The following is a 12,198-nucleotide window of genomic DNA, read 5'->3' as shown; positions in this document are numbered from 1 at the left end:
CCTGCTGGAGCTCAGGTGCCATGGAAGTCTGGCCTTTCCTCTGCATCCTGACTGCCCAAAGCTTGTTCATGCCTTGGCTCCTTCTCGCCTTGACTGCTGTAACCACCTGCTTTCCGGCCTCCCTGTGCTCCCCGCCAGTCCTCGTTTTCCTCACCTTCACTCCGACCACATCAGTGCCCCCTGAATCCCTCCACGCAGATCACCCTCCAGACCCTGCACAGCTGTCGGTCTCCCTGCTCATTTCCTTTGCTCTGTCCAAGCCCCTTTGCTCGCCTCTGCCTCTGCAGCCTTCGCCCATGCTGGCTTTGTGCCGGCTTTCCTTTAGCTTGGGACAGACTCTTCTCGCGTCAGGCAACCTCCGCCCCCACCCTTCCCATGAAGCCCTGCAGTGAGCCCCGTGAGACTCCTGCAGCACTTCAAGCTCAGGCTGGCAATGGACACACGCTCTTGGCCTGATATTCAGGGGTGCTGAGCACCTACAGCTCCCGTGGATTTTAGTGGGATTTGTGGGTGTTCAGCCATGTGTCTGCACTGCCTGGTTTGCGCCTGCCCAAGCTGGTGAGCTTTTGTAGGGCCAGAGCCACTTCTTCCATTTGTACCACCCCAAGCACGGTGGCAGGGCTCAGTAAACAATAAGAATGTGATAGTGTTTTCGATGGAAGAGCTCTGACAGCCCCATTGAATGTGATCTAAGTGCACTGCTCTCGTTCCCTCTCCTCTCTGCGTGGGACCACACCGCTCACCCTCGGGCATAAATTACTTACAACTCCACGCAGACAAGGACAAAGTCAATTTGCCAGCGTCGTCTTGCTGCCCAGCAAACAATAATGACATTCCTGCCCCTCCTGCTGCTGCCAGAGGGCCCAGTGTCTGTGTGATGGGGGAATCAGTTCATCTATAAACCCTCTCTTGGGCTTGTCAGACTTTCCGAAAAACACGGGCAAGATACAAACGTAGGGATCCCTGTAAGTGCAAAGTCACTAGGGACTAGTATCTAAACGCCCCTCCCATAATACTCGGCTTCCTGGAGTAGCTCCCAACAGGAGACAAACAGGGATTTCCTGGTCTGAATTCCTTTTGCCGGGCTGTGGCTTTGTTTTAAGCAGCCACTTACATTACTGTTCTCCTGGGTCCCGTGTGGGAAATTGCGCTCCTTGCAGTATTTTCAAATGTAAAAAGCGATCGTGTGGAATGACTGGGATGGATGCTCAGTGCATGGAGAGCAGGACACGGTGAGCAGGCGAGACAACGTGTAGCAATGCACAGAGAGGCAATGAGTTGTGGGATTGGTGATGGGGCATACCAGGGGACATCGGCTGGGATGTAAAAGCTTCTGTGGCTTTACCATTGAGAGCACCTGTCCTGCAGAAGGGTCACAAAGCACCAAGGTGGTGGTAATAGCCATGCAATACTTCAGGGGGCCATGCGATAAATTGCATTTACCTTTAACCACTTCCTCTGCACTCTGCCGCCAATCCATCTCCTCCGAGATGGCCTCTAGCATTTCAAACCTCTGAACCACCATTGTTTTTTAACCACCAGCTATAAAAGTGTTTTCTTTTTACTGTGAAATGTGGAATTTCCTCCCAGAATTGTACTGGTCTGGGACCACGGGCATGCAATATTCAGACCTGGCCCAGTGTGAGGTTTAAGATACTCCACCTCACAATTTATCAGGGTCAGATATGAGCACTCCGTAGTGCCAGAAAGGGGAGCTTTGCAGTGGGCACATCGCGCTTGCTTCTAATGCTAGTTCCCAAGACATTGCAGCTTAAGTGTGACACTGCTTTATGTGTGGGTGGAGTTCGGCAGGAGCATTTGGAAGCGGTTGTGTTTGCCTGAGCTAAAGGAGAATTACCCATCCTCCAAATCTATCCTTTTGTAGCCTGTAGTTATGGCAGCAGGAGAGATGAGAATGCATCCGTGAACTCATCAAATTAACCATCTCCTGCTCCATTCTGTCGCCAGAATCTTTCCGGGTGAGACCGGAACTCCCAGCTTGTTGATTCCCAGTTCCCCCACCTACAGTGCAAGGAGAGTTAAATGTTCAGAAATTCAAACAGCTCAGACATGACAAAATCAAAATTGGCAAAGCTGGATCACACTCGTGGTCCTCTCTGCCAGTGGCTGGGACCAGAGGTTTCAGAAACCCAGTAGTAGGTAGTAATGGGATAATCTGTCACCTGGGCAAGGTTTATAGCTTTAATAGGTTTTAACACCAGAAAGGTCTAGTAGGATCATCTAGCCTGACTTCCTGCATAACACAGGCCAGAGAAACTCATCCAGTAATTCCTGCATCAAGCTCATAAGTTTGAAATTTCTCCTACTCTCCACTACTTAGGCTTTCTGATGACCTGAAGTAGAAGGGTTTATATCCCTTCCAAAACTCTTTTTTTAATATTTATTATTCCAACTCTGGCAGGTTTTTTTTATCCATACAAACAGGGAACATTTTTGGAATTCTGCTAAACTCTTAGCCTCGGTGCTACCTTGTGGCAATGAATTCCATATGATTCTGCACTGTGTGGAAAGTATTTCCTTGTCATAGTTTGCCACTTTTCAAATGTCATTGAGTGTCCTCTTGTTCTTCTGTTATAGAGCCACAGAAACGTAGGGCTGGAAGTGACCTCAAGAAGTCATCTAGTCCAACCCCCTGCATTGAAGCAGGATTAAGTATACCTAGACCATCCCTGACAAGTTCTTGCCTACCCCTTTCTTAAAGATTCCAGCAATGGGAATTCCACAACCTACCTAGGTAACTTGTTCCAGTACATAACTATTCTTAAAGTTAGAAAGTTTTTCCTAATTCAAACTTAAATCTCCCTTGCTGCAAATTGAGCAGATTACTTCTTGCCCTATGGAGAACAATTGATCACTGTCCTCTTTGTAACAACCCTTAACGTATTTGAAGACTCTTATCATGTCCTCAATCTTCTCTTCTCTAGAATATACATGTCGAATTCTTTCAACTTTTCCTCACAGGTCAGGGCTTCTAAACATTTTATCATTTTTGTTGCTCTTTTCTGGACTCACTCAAGTTTGTCCACATCTTTCTTAACATGTGTTGCCCAAAACTGGACAGAGTTCTCCAGCTGAGGCCTCGCTGGTGCTGCGTGGAGTGGAACAATTACCTCCCAGGTCTTACATATGAGACTTCTGTTAACCCATCCCATAATTTCATTTGCCTTTTCTGCAACAGAGTTACATTGTTGACTCGTTTTCACTTTGATCTGCTGTAAACCCCCCAGATACACGGCCGCACTGCAGAAAAGTAACAGCCGGCCTGGAGGGATGGACAGCCTAGTGCTTAGAGTGCCTGGCTCCCAATTCCCTACTTGGTTGTGGGGCCTCAGTCTCTAAGGAGGTAGAGTCCCAGGCCCTCCCTCTCCCCTGGGTCCCAACCAAGGTTCCTCTGTTTGTTAGCCCTCCCGGCAGGGGGTCTACATTCGCTGCCCTGGGCTACTTCCTACCAGTCTGTTTGGTTTGGGGCGGAGCCCCTCAAGTCCCCTTAGTTGGCTGGCCTGTTCCTGTAGGCTCCTTCCCTTGGGTCTGGCGTGGCCCCTCACCATGGTCCCAGGCTCTGTCAAGGGTGAGTCCAAGCCCCACAATATCGCTGGGCTTCACCCTCTCAGTTGCCTTTGGAGCTGGAGGTTCCTAGGTCTCCTCCAGAGTTTCCCATGGCTGGGGGCACAGGGCTTCCTCCCTGGTGGCTGCCTGGGTGGGCAGGTTAGTGATCCTTCCCCTCACTTAGAGAGGTGGCTTGCTCCTGCCCCTGTGCCGTCAGCCCTGAACTGAGACCAGCTCGTGCCTTTTCTCCCCCTCCAGGCCTGGCGCTAGCTGGAGGTATAACAGGGCTAGCAGGGCAGGGGCAGAGCAGAGTCTCTCTTTAACCCCCTGCTGTACTGGCTGGCAGCGACTCTGCTTCGTCACAGGCTGCCTAGCCAGTTAGTCACCATTTTATAGTGGGGGGATTTGATTTTTCCTTCCTAAATGTAGTACGTTGCACTTCTCTTTCTTTTGTGTGAAAGGGAGACTATAGCTCAGCAGTTCTCAGCCCGCAGCCTGTGGGCCGTAGGTAGCCCAGTTGGCACACAGCTGCAGCCCAGGCCAGGTGGTGGGGTCCACGTTCCTGGGGGCCTGGTGCAGCGGGGATCCAGGGCTGCCACCCAGCCCTGCATGGTCTGGGGTCTGGGGCTGCCAGCCGGCCCTATGGGGTCTGGGATCAGGATTTCCAGCCATCCCCGCAGGGTCCGGAGTAATTGCCCGCCCCCCACAGCAGGGGTCTGGGATCCAGGGCTGCTGCCCGGCCCCACACAGTCAGGGGTCGGGGTCACCGGCTGGCCCCGCAGGGCAGGGGTCCAGGGTTGGGGCTGCCGCCCGGCCCACAATAATAAATAGGTGGAAAACCACTACTATAGATGGTATGAAAATGGGTTCCCAATCTTCCTTCTCTAGGCCATTCATTATTTTGAATACTTTTATTAATTATGGTGGAAGATAACATCTGTTCCTATTGAACCTGCTTGGAAGAAGTGGAGCGGAAGGAGGCACATCCTTGAGAGCCCTGTTTGTGGGGAATGAGGAGGAGGAGGTTACCAAGCAGCAGCAGGTAGAACACAGCTGGTTAGGAGCTGTGTTGGAAGAGGCAGAGGAGGGGAATCTGGTACAGTAGCTTTGTTCTTCTGTGCTTGAGGTGAGTGTCAGGAAGGGAGGGGGTCTAGGTGGGGCACAAATGTGCGCAGGAACTTTCCATATGTCTGTAAAATGTCTCTTGTGTTGGAGGGTGAGTGATCTTGTGAGATATTCCCCTTTACTGCCTTGCAAGCCTAGTCAACCCGGCTTCCTTCTGGTGGCAGAGGGCTGAATGTGTCTCTCTTGGGAACACATCAGCACTGCTTCTGGCTGGAACATAGGAATCATAGAATCTCAGGGTTGGAAGGGACCTCAGGAGGTATCTAGTCCAACCCCCTACTCAAAGCAGGACCAGTCCCCCACTAAATCATCCCAGCCAGGGCTTTGTCAAGCTGGGCCTCAAAAACCTCTAAGGAAGGAACTGCCTCACCAAATCAGACCATCTATCCAGATGCTTCCAAGGAGAAAACCCTGTGGTGGACAGTTATGGCCGGCGATGGCAATTCAAGTGATGCATCATTTCAGGGGTGCGGGGGAGCATGCTGTCTCCACATCAGCCCTGACTGTGGAGAGAAATAGTGAGTTGAGCAGCCAGCCTGTGATCCCTGTGTTTCAGGGCATGATTCTGTCTCTAGATCATTGAGCTCAGCCATGGGAAGGATTTCAGTGTCATCAACCAATGGGCGTAATGGTTTTGCCCAGGTGAAGCCGTGTGCATTGTTCACTAAGTGTTTGGAACAATTGTATGTGTGTTTTCCCAGAGCTGCAGAGGGTCTGCAGTGGCCAGGATATGCTCGGTGCCTCCTGCCACTCTCAGTTCTTTGATTCTTGCATTTCTCTCTAGACCGGTTTGTGGGGAGCATGAGCCCGGGGCAGTAGCAGGTTCTGCCTGGGTGCTGTCCTTCAGGAGGATCTCTTGCTGGACAGCTCCCCAGCAGGGCTGAACATAGAATCAGCACCAGAGCTGGAGCGGCAGGTCCCATGAATGGATCTACAGCTGATACCTCAGTAGCTGTGTCGTGTGATTTGTCCCATTTTCACTCTGTGTCTCACCTGCACTCATTCCAAACTCTGAGCCCAAGCAAAGGGCTGGAAGATGGTGATTCCCTGACACCCAAAGCACAGAAAAGGGATAAAAAGCTCCTGCCTAATGGAGGGGATGCAAAGCGCCTGATGGAACGTTTGAATCTCTCAGTACAGCTCTCACTCTCTAACCACACAAGCCGTTTATCACATGCTCTTCTCCACCTCTCCAGTGCTCATCTCCCGGCTCGCTCACCTTGCTGCTCACCTTCTGCCATTGGGTGATCGCTGTATCCCCCTCCCATCCTCAGGGGCTGGACCAGTCCTTTCCCAGCCTCCATTCTCAAAACCCAGGGAGGCAGTGTCAGGACCGGGACGTGGACAGGCTGGCCCAGTGATCGGAACAGGAGTGCTCAGGCCAGATGGTCAGAACCAGAGTCCAAGCCAGAGGTCAGAGCCAGAATCAGAAACCAAGGCTCAAACAAGAGTCAGGCGCAGTGCAGCAGCCAGTCAGAAAGTCTCTCCGTTGCTCAGACAACTTCCTGGGCCGCCTTCTGAGTAATGTGGTATGGCCAGGCCAGTTGCTTTCCCCAGTCAGGGTCCTTGTGGCTGGGGCCTTTGGGAGGGTGAGAGTTCTGCTAGCCCCTCACGTCCAGTAGTTCTGGGTGAGCTGTCCAGTGGTGCCTGGGTCTGAGGGCTGCACGGGAACCTGTGGGTCCGGATTAGAGGCCCACATGCCCTTAACAGGCAGGATTGGAAGTTGTGAAACGAATGTTGACGCCAGAGTTTCTGCAATTGCCACTCCCCTGAGCACGTTGGCCAGGCTGTGTGCTCCTGTGTGCTGTGCACATATTACCGAGTTCATTCCCACCACCCCCTCCAGGAGGGGAAGAGAAGGGACTCACCCGAGGTCACAGGGTGCATCTGCTGCAGAATGGGGACTGGAACTTGGCCGTTCCCAGCTCCTGCCCGTGAGCTTAGTCCACCGGTGCCTCTCCACATGGGCTGGAAGTACCTTTTCCCCTCTCCCCAGCTGCCAGGCTCCCAGTAGCCAGGGATTTGGGTACGATCTGTTCTGGAGCTGGGACAGAGGCTAGGGGTGGGATCTGTTTCCTTCCCTTCCTGTGCCGCAGCACTGGGGCTCCCCAGGGACAGGAACGCTACTGGACTGGATGCGGCACCTGGAAAGCCTGTGAGAATCTTGCCAGGTCTGATTGGAGGGGATCTTGCCCGAATGGAGCCACAGTCAGGGTGGGGTATCTGAGAGGGAGAGTGCCAGAGAACACTGCCTTCTTTTCATGGCTTGCTCTTCTGTTAAGTACCGTGTGATTGTGTGTCTGTTGGGCAAGTCTTGGAGAGAGTGGCTGGGGGCTTGGAGCACTGGGACCCATAGCTCAGCGGTGTGATACTCTGGGTTTTGTCTCCGTCTCTAACAGGCTAACCCTGCTCCCATTATCGTGAACACGGACTCCTTGGAACCAGGGATCTCTGTAAGTCTCCTGCTTGGATTTTCATTTTTTTTCTATAGAAATAACATGTTAACCCTGCCTGCCTGGGCCCAGGGGATACGGCTCCCTGGGATCCCCTGCCTGCCTGCCCGGGCCCGGGGGATACGGCTCCCTGGGATCCCCTGCCTGCCTGCCCGGGCCCGGGGGATACGGCTCCCTGGGATCCCCTGCCTGCCTGCCCGGGCCCGGGGGATACGGCTCCCTGGGATCCCCTGTCTGCCTGGGCCCGGGGGATACGGCTCCCTGGGATCCCCTGCCTGCCCGGGCCCGGGGGATACGGCTCCCTGGGATACCCTGCCTGTCTCCCTGAGCCCGGGGATACGGCTCCCTGGGATCCCTTGCCTGCCCGGGCCCGGGGGATACGGCTCCCTGGGATCCCCTGCCTGCCTGAGCCCGGGGATACGGCTCCCTGGGATCCTCTGCCTGCCTGCCCGGGCCTGGGGGGATACGGCTCCCTGCCATCCCCTGTCTGCCTGCCCGGGCCTGGGGGGATACGGCTCCCTGCCATCCCCTGTCTGCCTGCCCGGGCCTGGGTGGATACGGCTCCCTGGGATCCCCTGCCTGCCTGCCCGGGCCTGGGGGGATACGGCTCCCTGGGATCCCCTGCCTGCCTGCCCGGGCCTGGGGGGATACGGCTCCCTGGGATCCCCTGTCTGCCTGCCCGGGCCTGGGGGGATACGGCTCCCTGGGATCCCCTGCCTGCCTGCCCGGGCCCGGGGGGATACGGCTCCCTGGGATCCCCTGTCTGCCTGCCCGGGCCTGGGGGGATACGGCTCCCTGGGATCCCCTGTCTGCCTGCCCGGGCCTGGGGGGATACGGCTCCCTGGGATCCCCTGCCTGCCTGGGCCCGGGGGATACGGCTCCTTCCTAGCATGGCTATTATCGGGGGGGGAGGGGGCTCTCTAGAGCTGCTCCTCTGCTCACACCTCACACCAGCTGTTCCCAGCTCATTGCCGAGGGAAGGCCATTTTAGTGCTGCTTCTGTCCACCCACCCCATGTGGCGTTTCTCAGCATCACTCGGGGAGCTATTACCTGAAAGCAAAGCTCTGATCAGAGCGATTGGCAAATTCACCAGCCCCCAGGAGGAAAGCAAGGGAGCCGTCTCGGGGTGTTAACAGCAGGAAGACAGGGTGGAGGAGGGAGCCTGACGGGGAGCAGGGGTAGAAGAGTGTGGAACGGATTCAGGGAAGGGAACAGATACTTGGTGGTGGGGGAACCAGAGAGGCTAATCTTACTGGACAGGGGTTTTAACCTGGTGACCCATGAGACCACCTCCTCACTGACCCACTTCAGCCCTGCCTCCGCCGTTCAGCGGAAGGGTTTGGCCAGAATCCTTAGCAGTGTCTCTGCACAGGGCAGAGAGGAAGAACAGTGGACAGTGGCTGGGATGAATACGTGGTTCCTGCAGCGCTGACTGCATAGCCATGGGGCACTCAGACTTTACCCCGCTGAGAGACGCATTGACAGTGTGCCAGGCCTCTGCCAGCTGCGCCTATTTGTCTTAGGAGGCAGCACATGGCAGCCACCCTCCTCTTTAACACGGGGGGCAGCTCTGGAGATGCCTTGTGCCGGGCTTTGCTTGGTCTTCTGCATCAGGACGGAGTATTGCACGCAGGGTCAGTAGTCCCCAGGTGGCACCTCTGACACAAACGCCAGTTCCGCACGCAGCCCAGGACGGGCCAGCACCATGCTGGCGGGTAGGTCAGTGTTGAGTCGGAGAGAGGGAAAACAGCAACTGAATCCTCCCCATTACTTGATGCATCCACTTACCTTTGTCTTAAATCTCAGCCCAGGGCCACCTCCACCACCATCTCCTCTCCCACCTGGGTGTGTCTCCTCTCACTCCTTGCTGGCTGCGTGGCTAGCTCGTGCGTCTGACCCTGCTGAGCTGCCAAGATCTGGCCTTGCTCTCAGCACCAGCTTGCTCCAGTATGCGTTGATGCAGAGTACTGATGTAGGGGCATCGCCCCATGCTTCACTGCAGTCTGGGACGCTGATGGCTGAGGTGAAAGGTTCCCTACGACCCGCACGCAGGGATCACAAGGACCTGTGAGACTGACATCACAACCAATACTGGGCTCCTCCAGAGGGCCTTGGCCATGGCCCCCCAACTCCACACAGACCCATACATGGAGCCAGCGGCTTCAGCATCCCTGTCATTGAGTTCCTGCCTGAGCCCCAGTTCTCCAGACGCACAAGCTGGGCCTTAGAGGCTCAAGATAGCCCCTCACTTTTCTTCCTTCTCTTTGTTTGGTTTCCTTCGCCCTCCATGCTGGTAGCTTTCTGTCTCTGTCCTCCTCCTCCTCCACTCCCAGCTTCCTGGTGGGAGCCCTGTCCTGCCTCTCTATGATTTGAGGTCTGTTCCTCCTGCCCTGTTCTGGTGCGTTTGATTAGATTATTAGAGCACACTAATCACCATGGAGACAGCTGGCAAATTATCCCAATCATCTCTGGAGGCTGATCCTGGGGGTCTGATCCAGGCACCCAGAAATGTGTCCCGAAAATCAGCTGTACCCAGGGCTACGGACACCAATATCAAGGGCCACAAGTGGCTGTGCCTGGGAAGCTATTCTGAGGTTCTTACTGGCTGTAAATCCAGAGGTGGCCTTGGGTTTAGAGACCTGGTGCATTTTGTCTTATCACCTTCGACTGGCACCATTTTGGGGCAGGGATCTCTGTGTTTTGTATAGAACCCAGCATCCACCACAGAATTTAATCTAACAAAACCCAGTGCTCCAGATACAATTCCCGAGTGCGTTAAATTCTGTTCTGTGTAGGTTTTTATCCCATGCTTATCAGCCTACAATCTGAGCACCTAAATGAAAGAATCCCTTAGAGGATAATCCCCCTGGTGGGCCAGTTCTGTGCCCAAATGTGAGTCTGAATTTCTGCACATTCTCCATCAATGGCTTCCAAATGTCCTCTCCAGCCTGTCCGTAATCCTTTCAGAGAGAGCCACTGGGGACAAACGCCACCCAGATAGCAATGTCCTTCCAGTGTAACCCAAGTCCCGTCTGGAAGAACTGTCTCCAAACAGAAGTATCATTCAACATGTATTGTAGCCAGTAGGTTCAGTGTGCATAGGGGACTGTCCTGTCTGTGCTAAGACACAGTCCATGCACTCTGTATAGGGTTGGTGGGTTTTTTTGTGCATTAGCATAATAGATTTTCACATGTAGGGGTATTTACCCAGCACAGAGTGTGGGTTATAAAAAGCATATCTGCCTTGTACAGGGTGCTGAGTGTGTCAGAGGTGCCCCCAGGGACTGAGGAAACCTCCCTTTGCTCTCAGATGATAGTGTCTTTGATGGGCATTCCAAGAAATCAGCATGAAAAGCAACTCCAAAGCATTGCAATCTTCTGGTGGTTGCCAGACCCAGACTATGGCCCACGAAGCACTTGCCTGGTACCCTGCAGAGAGCTGGTGGGTCACATGCTGCTAGCTGCAGCTCCTTGTTTACACTAGAAGACAGCTCTAAATACAGTCCCTGAAAGACTTTCCCAGTGGTACTGTTCCATGTAAGCAATTGCCCTGTAGTAGCCACAAGGACGGTCCCGGAGTGCGACTGACTGGCGCAGCGGTGGCTACGAGACAATCTCCGTTGAGATGTGGTCCACACTGAGCAAACGTTGGGGAACTCCTGACTCTGAGGATGGGCAGCCAGGAGCGGACAGAGCAGAACACTGTATGCTGCATGGGCACTGCTGGCTTTGCCACGGCCTCTTTGAACTTGTGTTGTGAGCCTGGATAGCCAGACACGTTGCCGCCAATGGGTAATACCCTCACGTTTTGCCTACTGAGAGTCCACCGGCTGCAGCACTCATGGTGTCCAGCCCTAGCTACCACACTCCTACGGCCATTCCATGCTCACCTTCGTGACACCATCACAAACTCGTAGTAGGGAGCCAAGGGTCGGTCTACACAGCAAAGCAAAACCCAGGGCTGGCCCATGCCAGCTGGCTCAGCCTGCGGGGCTGTTTCATTGCTGTGTAGACATTCAGGCTCAGGCTGGACTCGGGCTCTAGGACCCTGCAAGGTGGGAGGCTCCCAGAGCTCAGGCAGTCTACACAGCAAGGAAACAGCCCAAGCCCTGCGAGGCCACGTCAGCTGGTGCAGGCCAGCCGCGGGTTTTTCTTTCCTGCGTAGGCATCCCCCAGGAGTACATCCAGCAGCTCAGCCTCTGTGACTTGTCTCAGAGGAGTAGGGCTGTGATTCAAACACTCTCCTGTTGTCCCAGCTAGGGAAGAGCAAACGCACTGGCCCCTAATGAATGCCCTGTGGCACTCTGCACTGAGTGAGCACGGCAGGCCCTTGCCGGAGCAAGGAAAGAAGGCGAGCGTGTATTATTTATCTGCGCTGTGTACAATGTCAACCATGGTGTGCAAAACATGCAGCATAAAAGTGGACATGCCTGAAAATGAATCACTAGGTTTTGGTAACACAGCAGGAAATATAGTGTCAAAGAACAGGCAAGCAACAATACAACCTGTTGTCCATGGGACCCCCTGCCATCTGCAGACTAACGCCGTATGGGTCCCCTTGCTAACCCCCGATATGCCCCCTCCTCTGCTCTGGGGGTTACTGTAAAGAATCTTGTCCCAGGGATAAGAACATAAGAACGGCCGTACCGGGTCAGACCAAAGGTCCATCTAGCCCTGTATCTGTCTACCGACAGTGGCCAATACCAGGTGCCCCTGAGGGAGTGAACCTAACAGGCAATGATCAAGTGATCTCTCTCCTACCATCCATCTCCATCCTTTGACGAACAGAGGCTAGGGACACCATTCCTTACCTATCCTGGCTAATAGCCATTTATGGACTTAGCCACCATGAATTTATCCAGTTCTCTTTTAAATGCTGTTATAGTCCTAGCCTTCACAACCTCCTCAGGTAAGGAGTTCCACAAGTTGAATGTGCGCTGCGTGAAGAAGAACTTCCTTTTATTTGTTTTAAACCTGCTGCCTATTAATTTCATTTGGTGACCTCTAGTTCTTGTATTATGGGAATAAGTAAATAACTTTTCCCTATCCACT

General features: G+C 54.0%; 1 protein-coding gene across 5 annotated transcripts in view; it reads left to right on the top strand.

Moving 5' to 3' along the window:
- Positions 1-12,198, top strand: part of DLG3 (discs large MAGUK scaffold protein 3) — a 169,684-nt gene that overhangs the window by 65,562 nt on the left and 91,924 nt on the right. For all 5 annotated transcript variants that reach the window (XM_045030734.1, XM_045030735.1, XM_045030733.1 and 2 more), the window contains one exon: positions 7,092-7,145. In XM_045030734.1, the coding sequence (XP_044886669.1) occupies positions 7,092-7,145 (54 nt within the window). The remainder of the gene's footprint in view (positions 1-7,091; positions 7,146-12,198) is intronic.

Source organism: Mauremys mutica, chromosome 9 (genome assembly GCF_020497125.1).
Source record: "Mauremys mutica isolate MM-2020 ecotype Southern chromosome 9, ASM2049712v1, whole genome shotgun sequence".
Taxonomy (NCBI): Eukaryota; Metazoa; Chordata; order Testudines; family Geoemydidae; genus Mauremys; species Mauremys mutica.
The sequence above is the reverse complement of the archived record's forward strand: the minus strand, read 5'-3'. Positions and strand labels throughout refer to the sequence as shown.